Source organism: Eleutherodactylus coqui, chromosome 4 (genome assembly GCF_035609145.1).
Source record: "Eleutherodactylus coqui strain aEleCoq1 chromosome 4, aEleCoq1.hap1, whole genome shotgun sequence".
Taxonomy (NCBI): domain Eukaryota; kingdom Metazoa; phylum Chordata; class Amphibia; order Anura; family Eleutherodactylidae; genus Eleutherodactylus; species Eleutherodactylus coqui.
In genome coordinates, this window is record NC_089840.1 from 286,702,897 (window position 1) to 286,715,793 (window position 12,897).

The 12,897-nt window shown below is 44.0% G+C and overlaps 1 protein-coding gene across 1 annotated transcript in view; it reads right to left on the minus strand.

The window, feature by feature from the left end:
* Window positions 1-12,897, minus strand: part of LOC136626748 (zinc finger protein 850-like) — a 139,613-nt gene that overhangs the window by 32,302 nt on the left and 94,414 nt on the right. The window contains exons 10-13 of the mRNA XM_066601754.1: window positions 6,453-6,539; window positions 5,980-6,082; window positions 4,243-5,497; window positions 2,825-2,889 (exon numbers count right to left, since the gene is read on the minus strand). Coding sequence (XP_066457851.1) covers window positions 2,825-2,889; window positions 4,243-5,497; window positions 5,980-6,082; window positions 6,453-6,539 — 1,510 coding nt within the window. The remainder of the gene's footprint in view (window positions 1-2,824; window positions 2,890-4,242; window positions 5,498-5,979; window positions 6,083-6,452; window positions 6,540-12,897) is intronic.

The following is a 12,897-nucleotide window of genomic DNA, read 5'->3' on the forward strand; positions in this document are numbered from 1 at the left end:
AATGAACTTCCTAAGAGATTTATCGTACGTATCACCCCAAATTTATACGAAGCTCTCTTTTGATCCTCCCCTGGCTCCCCACCTATCGTCCACAATTCCCCTGAGTCTGATTTTTGACACTTTGGAAATATCCACACACAGCAAATTAGGCTATTGCTTAAAGATCTTTCAATATTTGATATTTGTACTAAAGAATAAACAGCTAACAGAAAGCTTACTCTCTCAAACAACTTGCCCCCCTTTACAACCCTTACAATTGCTCCACCTATCAAAACTCTTCGCCAAATTTAATGAACGTTTTTCATCAACCCGAACCCCAACTGATCTGGAATGCATTATCATGGCACAATGCCACACTAGCAGTAAAATCGCACTCCTCTAATGCATTTTTGGTGGCACTGCCCGATCCTGCGCCCTTTTTGGAATCAGATAGAAAAAGCTATATGTTGCATAACCAACAGCCCCTTTAGTCTCTCTTCAGAGTATGTGTTCTTGTCCAAACCCTCTACAGCCTACAGGCCCTCATGAGTCTAACCTCATTACACACATGATCTTAGTGGCAACATTTTAATCATTTTCATGTGGATGCAATCCTCAACACCTACATTTAACCAATCGATTGCAAAAGTAAACAAAATCTGTAGATTTGAGGTGCTAACAAGTTGGGCTAACAGAACTCATGAAATATTTAGGCATACCCGGGACCCATGGTCCAAACTGTTTTAAGCGGTTTGTTCTTTCGGATGTGAAATATCTCACGTCTCTAACCAATAAACACTATGTATTCATTTTTCAAGGTCATACCCCTCCCAGGAGGTCTTCTCTCTCAACCTTACTCCCTTACTTCAGACCTTTACCCCCTCATGCTATTTCCCCCGCTTCCCTCCCTTATTCAAATTCAAGTTATGTTTTATTTATGATGTTACACTCAAGCTTTTGTATAATTAGATTTTTGCATGGAAATCAATCTGTTATATGTATGTAATTTAATAAAAACAGAATTTACAAAACAAGAAAGAAAAGAAAGAACATTCCAAACACATTTTTAGAGATGAACATGGGAATAGGAATAGAAAAGACAATGGAACTGGGAAAAGGAAAAAGTAAGGACAATACAGACAGCAGTAGGTATCATTTTTTCTTGCAGGTGCTGAGCATCCTATTCCCTAGACCGTTCCTGGTGGAGCAGGACACAAGACTGAAGAATATAGGGGACACCCAGAGTAGATAGCCCAGGCCACCTAGATCTTTGTGTGATAGTCTGCTGAAATTCTACCCAGGCCCTCCATATCCGGTAATATCTCTCCCTACCAGTTGGTTTGGAAGCTATAAGGTCTTCCATTCTGTTCAGAACAGAAAATTCAGCAAACCACTCTCCCAAAGATGGGAAATCCTAACTTTTTCAGTTACGTGGGAGGACGTTCTTGTCTGGTTGGAGCAAAAAGCTCACCACAGATCTTTTGTAACTACTGTGAGTTGTGGTGATCATAAACAGAAGGGTTGCTTCAGAGGATTTAGCAATATTAGTCCCTGTCATCTCTTTTGTGAGCATCAAGACCTAGGACCAAAATCCATGAGCTGGTGGACAACTCCAGCTTATTGTGTCGTTCTCTCCCTTTCCACCCCACACATCTAACATGTGCCTGGGACTTTTCTGCACCAATGGAGTATGGAAGTCACTCTCTACCGGAAGACAATTTTAAAGGAGGTTTCTTGTGCTTTTTTAGCAATAAGGGGTCTATGTGCAAACTGATAACATTTGGTCTATTGTGATTCATCAAGTATCATCCCAAGCTCCTCCTAGGAAGAACAGTAATAAGGGAGTTCTTAGGAAGAGAGACTGATAATCAGGTTGTATAGTAATGATATGGAGTGTGCGCGAGGATGGGGGGCAGTGAGACACACAATTTATTCAAGTCAGATACGTTTCTGTTTAGGTTCATATTTTTATTAAATTTGGATTAAAAATGTTCAGGCTGCAAATAAGCATTAGAGGCTCCAGGCTGTCCCCCCAACCCCCACTGTGGAATTAATTCATTTAAAAGGGCCAGGACTAGAGATGAGCGAATGTGTTCGTTTAGAGCAATTACTCGATTGAGCATCGCTTTTTTCGAGTAACTGCCTAATCGGGCGAAAAGATTCGGGGGGCGCCGGGGGTGAAAGAGAGAGAGAGCTCCCCCCCCCGAATCTTTTTGCCCGAGTAGGCAGTTACTCGAAAAAAAGCGATGCTCGATTGAGTAATTGTCATAAACGAGCTTGTTCGCTCATCGCTAGCCAGGACCCAACCTTCTAACAAATACACAAAATACAAGAAATTATTCAAGCTGTCTCAAAAGTATGCTTAGTGTCCCCCTCCAAGTGGCAGTAGCTATACACAAGGTCTTAAGCGGTGTCTCCCCATGATACGGATGAGAAATATTTTTTACCACATTTATTTGTCAGATAAAAGAACTTGAAGATGCAATCAGTTAGATGAAACACTAATGTAAGGCCTATTACTGTCAGTGAAAAAACTGACTACCCTAGGCCACTAAACATGGCATTCCATTATGCCATTATTATGGGCACATGATGATTTCATTATGAGGATGCTGATGGGGTGAAGGAGGGAGCCCAATAGCTCACCAAACCCTCTAGATGCTGTTGTCAACAGTAGCAGTATCTATTGGCTTAAATCACTGGAAATTGAGCTAAATTTAATCCTAGAAGCTGCAGAGAAACAGTACATGTCATTACGAGTGCTGGGAAGGAAGGAACGTTTTAATTTTTTTAGTACTATTTATCAATTTGTCTGCTTTGCTGGCTCTACCTGCCCTCCTCTTACCCTTGCTGTTGGGGTCTCCCAGGGCTCGGTCCTCAGCCCCCTCCTCTTCTCCATCTACACTGGCCCTGTTGGACAGACCATCAGGAGATTTGGTTTCCAGTGCCATCTCTATGCTGATGATACCCAGCTATACATGTCCTCCTGGGACATCACAGCAACATACCTCCAGAACGCCACCGACTGTCCACTATCTCTAACACTATGTCCTCTCTCTACCTAAAACTGAACCTCTCAAAAACTGACCTACTGGTGTTTTCACCCTCTAGTAACCGACCTCATCCTGACACCTCTATCTCCAAGTGTGGCACCACCATAACTCCCAGACAGCACGCCCACTGCCTTGGGGTCATATTCGACTCTGACCTCTCCTTCATCCCCTACATCCAAGCTCTTGCCCAAACCTGTCAGTTGCACCTCAAGAACATCGCTAAAATACACCCTTTTCTCACCATGGACACATTAAAAATGCTCACTGTTGCCCCTATCCACTCTCGGCTCGATTATTACAACTCGCTGCTGATAGGCCTCCCCTGCTCCAGACTATACCCTCTACAATCCATCCTGAATGCAGCAGCCAGGCTTATCTTCCTGTCCAGCTGCTACTTGGACGCCTCTGCCCTGTGCTGGTCACTGCACTGGCTGCCCGTCAAATACAGAATACAATTTAAACTCACTACCCTCATCCACAAAGTGCTCCACAGCACCGCCTACCCTACATTGCTTCCCTCATCTCAATCCACCAGCCAGCCCGGGCCCTTCGCTCTGCTAATAAAATCAGACTGAGTGCCCCTCTAATTTGAACCTCTCATTCCCGTCTCCGAGACTTCTCAAGAGCAGCACCAGTCCTCTGGAACGTGCTACCAAAAAATATCTGGGCAATCACTGACACACTAAACTTCAGGCGTGCTCTAAAAACACACCTCTTCAGGGAGGCATACCATATCCCCTAAACCAAAGCACTCAGTACTCCACCTGCTAACATGTTCCCTGTCCCACAGACTACAATCCCTGCTAACCGTAATCAACCAGAACCTGCAGTCATCCTAATTCCGCCACTATACGGTGTGACCATTGTCTGTGTGTATAGTATCCCTCACTCTCCACCTCGCCATACAGTGCACATCTCCAGCCCCTTTACCTTCTGTATCACCCCATTACTTGCAGTATGTAAGCTCGTTGGAGCAGGACCCTCACCCCTACTGTTTTCACCAATTGATTACTTCATGTAACCGTGGTTCTGTGTTATTTCCCCTGTATTGTAAGCGCTGCAGAATATGTTGGCGCTATATAAATAAAGATTATTGTCATTATTATTAATTAAAAAGAATAGCTAAAACAATAACAAAAAATTGCTTCTTCTCTGATGAATTATTTGATGGTTAAGAAAATGTGGCTGAAATTCAAAACATTAATATGGCTTCTCCCCCATGTGATTTCTCTGATGTTTAACAAGATATTTTTTATCGGTAAAACATTTCTTACATTCTGAACATGAAAATGGCTTCTTTCCCGTGTGAGTTCTCTGATGTCTAACAAGACATGATTTCTGAGTAAACCTTTTCCCACATTCAGGACATGAATATGGCTTCTCCCCTGTGTGAGTTCTCTGATGGTTAACAAGGTATCTTTTCTGGGTAAAACATGTCTCACATTCTGAACATGAAAATGGCTTCTCCCCTGTGTGAATTCTCTGATGTTTACTGATATCTGATTTCCTGGTAAAACTTTTCCCACATTCAAGACATGAAAATGGCTTTTTCCCTGTGTGAAATCTGTGATGGTTAACAAGATATCTTTTCTGGGTAAAACAGGCCTCACATTCTGAACATGAAAATGGCTTCTCCCCTGTGTGAATTCTCCGATGATTAACAAGACCTGATTTCTTGGTAAAACTTTTCCCACATTCAGGGCATGAAAATGGCTTCTCGCCTGTGTGAGTTCTCTGATGGTTAACAAGATGTGCTTTCTTGGTAAAACTTTTCCCACATTCAGGGCATGAAAATGGCTTCTCGCCTGTGTGAGTTCTCTGATGGTCAACAAGATGTGCTTTCTGCGTAAAACATTTCCCACATTCAGAACATAAAAATGGCTTCTCTCCAGTGTGAGTGCTCTGATGTCTAAGAAGAGCTGATTTCTCGGTAAAACATTTCCCACATTCCGAACATGAAAATGGTTTCTCTCCTGTGTGAATTCTCTGATGTATAACCAAATATGGTTTTTCATTAAAACCTTTCCAACATTCAGAACATGAATATGGTTTTTCCCCTGTGTGAATTCTTGTATGTTTACTAAGATATGATTTCTGGGTAAAACATTTCCCACATTCTGCACATGAAAATGGCTTCTTCCCCGTGTGAGTTCCCTGATATCTAATATTATTTGATTTCTGGGGAAATCTTTTCCCAAATTCTGAACATAAATATGGCTTTTTTCTTGTGTCAACTCCTTCATGTTCAACATCTCTTCTGTAAATTTTGTGTTGCCAACTAGTCTGTGATAAATCAGAAGATGGAAGCTGTTTAGAGGGATCAGATGATAGGTCGTTGCTGTGAAGGACTGAGGGTATATCTGGGATAGTGGCAGGCTCTACATATGTATCTTGAATGATATCATTATCTTCCACTTTACAATCTGTTGATATCAGATGTCCCTCTGAACTCCTGGCATCGTCATCTGCCGAGAATAAAACAGATTCTAATATTTTTGAATATAAAATAACAATTATATATATTTTTTTATATTTCTATATTACATATTCATGCAAATTGAATTTCTAAAAGCATTTCCCAACAATAGTTCTCACAATATTTAATGGAGCACCTAATCTGACAACCAATCTAATGGACCAAAGCTTTCTGTATTTTTCATCTCCATTGAAACCGAGTACTTCCACATTGTAGGACAAAGGCCGCACCATGGCCGAAACATCACTGCTTTTATGGAGAAGAAATAAAGAAGGCATCTTAGGATGCTGAACATCTTTCATTGAAAATCTCTTTGTGCTGCTCTGTTACTTGCTTTTCGTATTGTCTTGAGGGATCCAGGAAGTCAGGATCTACTACTGAGTGTGCACTTACATGGCTTTCCAAAAAGTTGGATCTATTTCTGTTGTACTGCTGGAATCAACACCTTATCTTCTCTACATGTAGCCTCACCTGGGGGGTTATCTGTAGGGATCTCCTCTTTACACGGCTGATACCCCCTCACATGTGTCTCTGTAGCATCAATAGGGATCAGATCTTCATCCGGATTCACAAGCTGTGAAATAAATATTGTAAAAGTCATCACACAGTTGGAGAAGTCGTGTGGAAGGTTTTAAATGGCCAGAAAAGGTCATTAATTAGTATGAGGAGCCGGAATGACATGACAGCAGTAGTGATCTGGGCCAAATAGCTGCAGGTCTCCTGTATAACTCCAACCTGTTGCTTCTTTATTCCAACCAGAAGTCTCCAGAACCAGAAAATAGTGATAAGATGCGGAGATCTAATGTCTGCGGTCGGCTCTAATCCTGCCATCTCCAGCTTTCGCATTACCCAAGTATCAATCATATAATAAGACTAAACACAAAACCTTCCCAGCCGTCCTACAGACCAGAGGGAAGATTTCATGAGACCTTCTCTCCATCTACCTGATCATCCTGTGGAAGAAGAGGCCGGGGACATCTCTCCGCTGCTGTTCTCTTACTGGATCTACCTGCAGAAAACACAGACAGCCACTGAATTCATTCTCTACATACAAATAATAAAGGCCATGTGGATTTAGTCCTGTTTATTACCTGGTGGTGGGAGGAGCTGGTGGTCCTCCATCATGACATCCTTGTACAGATCCTTGTGTCCTTCTAAATACTCCCACTCCTCCATAGAGAAATAAACCGTGACGTCCTGACACCTTATAGGAACCTGACAACACAATGATACCGTCATCACCCAGACACGTTATACCACCATAGCGTTACTGTATAATGTCCCAGCATTCCCAGCAGCGTCACCTCTCCAGTCAGCAGCTCAATCATCTTGTTGGTGAGTTCTAGGATCTTCTGCTCATTGATCTCCTCCAGTATCAGGGGGTGAGGTGGAGGCCCTGTGATTGGGCTCAGAGGTCTTCCCCATCCATCAGACACCGGGGCCTGACAGCCATCACTAGAAGTCTTCTTCACTACCGTGTAATCCTGTTTATGGGGATATACATCCATCAATATCACTGCAGGCATTTCCAGAGTCCTTCATGTCTCTATTATATCCATGTGTTATTAAGGTTCTGTTCACCTCTGTGTTCATCAATTTCTTTGTTCTACTCATCGAGTGTCGGATCTATTATATAGTCGACATCAGCAGCACCCAAGTACCCCATTGCCTTATAATAGATCTGTTGGGTATCTGTCATTTTACCAGTAAAACTGCCCAGCCGGCTCTATTATTTTCCAGCATTTATGACCTAATCGGCAGTAAATCCTCAGCCGTAGATGTGAACAGAGACTGACAGAGATAAGAATGATGGAACGTGACGTCATCCCCAAAATCTCTCACCTCTCCTGTAAGCTGGAAGAGTATCTCTAGGGTGAGGTTGAATATACTCTCCGCCATCTTGTCCCGGTTCCTCTCCATCCTTGTCGAGTCAATCAGGAAAATCACCTGGCATATAAAATATCAGCCGAGGATCCTGGATCGAAAAAAGAGAAGACAATGCAAAATCATACACAATCCTGTAATAATACAGCATTTAGTACTGTACTTTAAACCCATGCTATGGTAAATTTATGGTGCAGGTTTAAAGCTCCTGTAATCTAGTAGGTGCAAATTGGGTGTTTGGTGGTCTACTCACAGCCGGGGTCCTACTGTAACGGCTGAGAGTAGAGAAACCTCCAATCCCAACCATTTAATCTTTTCTATGCCTCAATCAATAGCAATTATAAGCTGCATGTAAATGGGTAAGAGGGAGAGGGGTGTCCCCCCATCAGCACCACATGATGTGATCATGATGATGGGTTACCATGGCAGCAGGAAGCCTAACAAAAGCCTCCATATCCATCAGCTATCTCAGCCTTTCAGATCTCAGCACTGTCAAAGCCTAATAGGCTACGGCATATACATAGTATACTGCATTAAAATAATGCATTGGGTTATTTTAGAAATGTACTAATCAAATCTTCAAGTCAACCTTGAGAGATTAAAACAAAGTGTTCAGAAATGTTCAATAACAACTTAGTGAAAAAAATCCAATGTAAAATAAAAAAAATAACCCACAAAACAAAGTGGTGCCATTAAATATACAACTTGTCCTTAAGAAAACAAGCCCTCATATGGCTATGTCGACAAAAAAAAAAAAGATGTGATGGCACTTTTAACAAGACAATGAAAAACATAGCTGGGTCATCAACCCCCCCAGGAGTTTGTTTCAATATCTGTCCATTCTGCAAGAAAAGAACATTACAGTTTTGGACGGAGTTTGTTCTGTATTAAATGGCTTTAGCTCCGGTTCTATCAGAGCTATTGATATGCTTCTGATGTCATTGTGAAGCTAATATTATTGGCTTTATGGCACCATAAGTTTGTCTGTAGCCCTTACACGAGGCTTTCATCATTGACAAAATATAACAAACAAAAAATCTACACAAATTTGGTATTGTCACATCCATAACAACCCGCACTGCAAAATATTATATGATTTCTTCCACATTAATTCAAGACACGCTACAACAGGCCCTTTTGGAGAACTGCCTACTTCTTTTATGATATTGCTATTATAGTACTATTAAAACCCAGTAAAGCTCTGGGGGGGGCGTGGCCTGGATGGAGAAGGAAGCAGCAGCATGAGAGTGAAGCTCCATACCTCCAGGCAACAGAATAAAATAACCCATGGCTCACCTCACAGCTGCAGAGACAGCTAAAAGTGAAAGCTAAGAAAGGAGGCAGATGAAGTGGGGGCAAAACCGACTCACAGACTTCTTCATAGCCTGTGATCAGGAAAGCGCATCAGAGCGGACAGCAGTGGGACCCACTGTGGTGAAGAAACTGATGCTGGGAGCAGTGGACGGAGGAGATTCCCTGCTCCCTGATCAAATGGCAGACAGTAGCAGCAGGGAGAGCAGAGAGAGGAGGAGGACAGTCTTCCAAGCACATGGCCAAATGCAGAGCCGTCGCCACCTTGCAGGGACAGCCCAAATTTCCCAAAAGACAGAATAGAGCAGCAATCACCCTATAGAGCAGTATTTCCCAAACTCCAGTCTTCATGGACACCCACGGGTCATGTTTTCTGGATTTTCTCAATATTGTACAGGTGATGTAATTATTGTGAGTGCCTCACACACAGGTGTTCTTACTATGGGATATCCTGAAAACATGACCTGTGGGGATCCCTGAGGAATAGAGTTTGGGAAACTATAGAGCAGGGGTGTCAAACTCATTTTCACCGAGGGCCACATCAGGCTTATGGGGACCTTCAAAGGGCCGATTGTAAGACAGTACAGTAAGGGTCCGTTCACACCAGCGTATTTGCGTACATAATATACAGTGAATAGAAACCATTGATCTCAGTAATTTCATTCATATGATGTATATTTTCACACAGCAGGACCTACTACGCACCCCAATAGGCCATTGAAGTGAATACGTGGCGAATGCACAGGAAACCGATGTATTCACTGCATATTTGCGCACCATTTCAGGGGCCCATCTGCGTTCTTTTCTGCATGCCCAAATACGTAAGCATAAGCGGTTTTTGATTGCGCAAATACATAGCGTATTTGTGCGACCGAAATGCAATTACACCCGTGTGAACGAGCCCTAATAGTGACCCTTATAGTGGTCGCAGTAGTCATAGTGACCCCTATAGTGGTCGCAGTAATAATAGTGACTCTCATAGTGGCCCCAGTAAAAATATTGCCCCCCACAGTGGCCCCAGTAGTAACAGGGTACCCCACAGTAATATTAACCTCCTCCCAGCAGCAATATAACCCCCCCACCCAGCAGCAATATTAGCCCCTTCCCCCGGCACCAATATTAACCCCCTCCCAGCAACAGTATTAACCCCCACCCACCCAGCAGCAATATTAACCCCCTCCCAGCAATATTAACCCCCACCAGCAATATTACCACGCCACCCCCGCAGCAATATTAACCCTCTCCCAGCAGCAATATTAACCCCCCATCCCCTTCCCAACCCGGCAGCAATATTAACCCCCTGCCAGCAGCAATATTAACCCTCCACCGAGCAACAATATTATTCCCCCACACCCAGCAACAATATTAACCCTCCCAGCAATATTAACCCCTCCCCCCCACAGAAATATTAACCCCCTCCCAGCAACAGTATTAACCCCCTGCCAGCAGCAATATTAACCCCTCCCAGCAGCAATATTAAACCCCCCCCCCCGCAGAAATATTAACCCCCTCCCAGCAACAGTATTAACCCCCTGCCAGCAGCAATATTAACCCTCCCAGCAATATTAACCCCTCCCCCCCGCAGAAATATTAACCCCCTCCCAGCAACAGTATTAACCCCCTGCCAGCAGCAATATTAACCCCTCCCAGCAGCAATATTAACCCCCCCCAACACATCAGCTATATTTACCCCCCTCACCCCCCCCCCCCCAACACACCAGCAATATTAACCCCCTCACCCCCGGCAGCAATCAGCAATATTAACCTCATCCCAGCAACAACAATATTAACTCCCCACCCCCCAGCAGCAATATCAACTTCCCCCTTCCCCAGCCATATGCTTACCTCCTCCTTGCTGTCAGCGCTGCTCCTCCTCGGATCGTGGTGAGCCCGGGTGGCATATTATCTTTTTCCACAAGACTTCTGCACTATTGAGCAATTCCAGCAACCTGATTGGTTGCTTGGTGAATCAGCGAACCCAAACAACCAATCACTGTGAATCAGCCAACCCAGACAACCAATCAGGTTGCTGGAATTGCTCAATAGTGCAAAAGCCTTGTGGAAAAAGTTCCTATGCGCCCAGGTGCAGCACGGCACGCTTCCTCCCTGAGTCCTCTCCTGCGGAACTGAAGAGCAGGGGACTCAGGGGAGAAGGATTCTGATGTCAGAGTGTGCGCTGGGATCAGCGCTGTCAGTGTGATTACAAGTGGGGAGCTGCGGCACCCCAGCTGGTAATCACTACAGTGGTGAGCGGCCGTCGGCATGCCGCGGGCCACATAACATGAGGCAGCGGGCCGGATTCGGCCCGCGGGCCTTGTGTTTGACACATGTGCTATAGAGCAAAGGAGCCTCCAGCTCTGCCTGACACAGCAATTGCAGATAAGTCATCACAAAGCCCCAGAGGAAGAAGATCCTTTACTTACAAATTTTCTGCAGCACCAAGGCAGCATCAGAATGCTTCATCAGAGATATGATAATAGCTCTGAGGCGTTCTTTGTAAAAGGACATAATCTCACTGAACGCTACACTTAATTCCACCATTAATGCACTAGGGGGCAGAGTGGATCATCTGGAGGCTAAGATGGGTAAACTAACAAATTCACATAACAAATTAGTTGACGCACATTATAGTATAGCTGATGATCCTGAAAGTATCAAACTAAAGCTAGCAGAGCTCGAGGATAGAAGGAGACACAGCATAAAAATGCCAGGCTAGCAATAACAGTCTCCTCGACGGATCTCCCAGAATTCATAAATCGTCTTATCAAAATGCTGCTCCCAGACTCCAAACAGGAGGAACTAATCATGGATAGGGTTCACAGGCTACCACGTCCAAAAACAATATCTGAAAATGTTCCTAGGGACATCGTAGAACGTGTACATTTCTTTTATATCAAAGAAAGTATGATGCAAGCAGCGAGGGAATCTTCCACAGCCCTACGATAAGATCCAAATCTTTGCCGACTTATCCCAGGCAACTATTCTTGCAAGGAAAAAATACAATCCTATCACCTCCCTTCTCCAGGAAAATAACATCCCATACAAATGGGGATTCCCAACAAAGCTCATAATAGTTAACGACGTCATCCCTTAAAGGGGTTGTCCCGCGAAAGCAAGTGGGGTTATACACTTCTGTATGGCCATATTAATGCACTTTGTAATGTACATTGTGCATTAATTATGAGCCATACAGAAGTTATCAGAAGTTATTCACTTACCTGTTCCGTTGCTAGCGTCCTCGTCTCCATGGTGCCGTCTAATTTTCAGCGTCTAATCGCCGGATTAGACGCGCTTGCGCAGTCCTGTCTTCTTCTTTTCTGAATGGAGCCGCTCGTGCCGAAGAGCGGCTCCTTGTAGCTACGCCCCATCACGTGCCGATTCCAGCCAATCAGGAGGCTGGAATCGGCAATGGACCGCACAGAAGACCTGCGGTCCACCGAGGGAGAAGATCCCGGCGGCCATCTTCACCAGGTAAGTAAGAAGTCACCGGAGCGCGGGGATCCAGGTAAGCACTATCCCGTTTTCTTTTTTAACCCCTGCATCGGGTTTGTCTCGCGCCGAACGGGGGGGCTATTGAAAACCCCTTTAAGTTATCTCAAAGCCCAAAGAAGGCCAAGACACACTACAAAGATAAGGTATCAATAATCTCCTAAGGAACAAAATTACTTATGAAACACATCATTCCAGAATAAAGATGGATAGACTGAAATAGACCCGACAATAACCCCAATCTTAAACTGCTGTAAAAGTGAAAGCAACAGAGGAGGTCTCTGTGGGGGAGAGAGAGGGGGGAACTGACTGATCCCACCTCTGTCACCAATTTGTCAAGGATCGACTACTCCAAGTGCTCTTGCCGCTATAACCGCTTTTGACGGCAGAGCCTCGATCGATCACTCTAGCGAGGTTGCAAGCATGGAGTTGTTCGGATAAAGGTGGATTTGTACCCAGCTTTTCCAGGCTTCTGCATACATGCAGAATGAAAGCTCAAATCACTGCCTGATCCAGTCTTATGCCTTCAGCACTATGCAATACCCACACACAGTTGCTGCCACCACCAGCTTTTAACGTTAGCTGAAACCAGACTATGAATTATGAACACAATTTTCATAGTTATGGTTCCTTTTAAAACGGACAAGGTTCAACTAATAAACTGTAGATTTATTCTAAAAAATACTAGCAGTGCTAAATATCAAT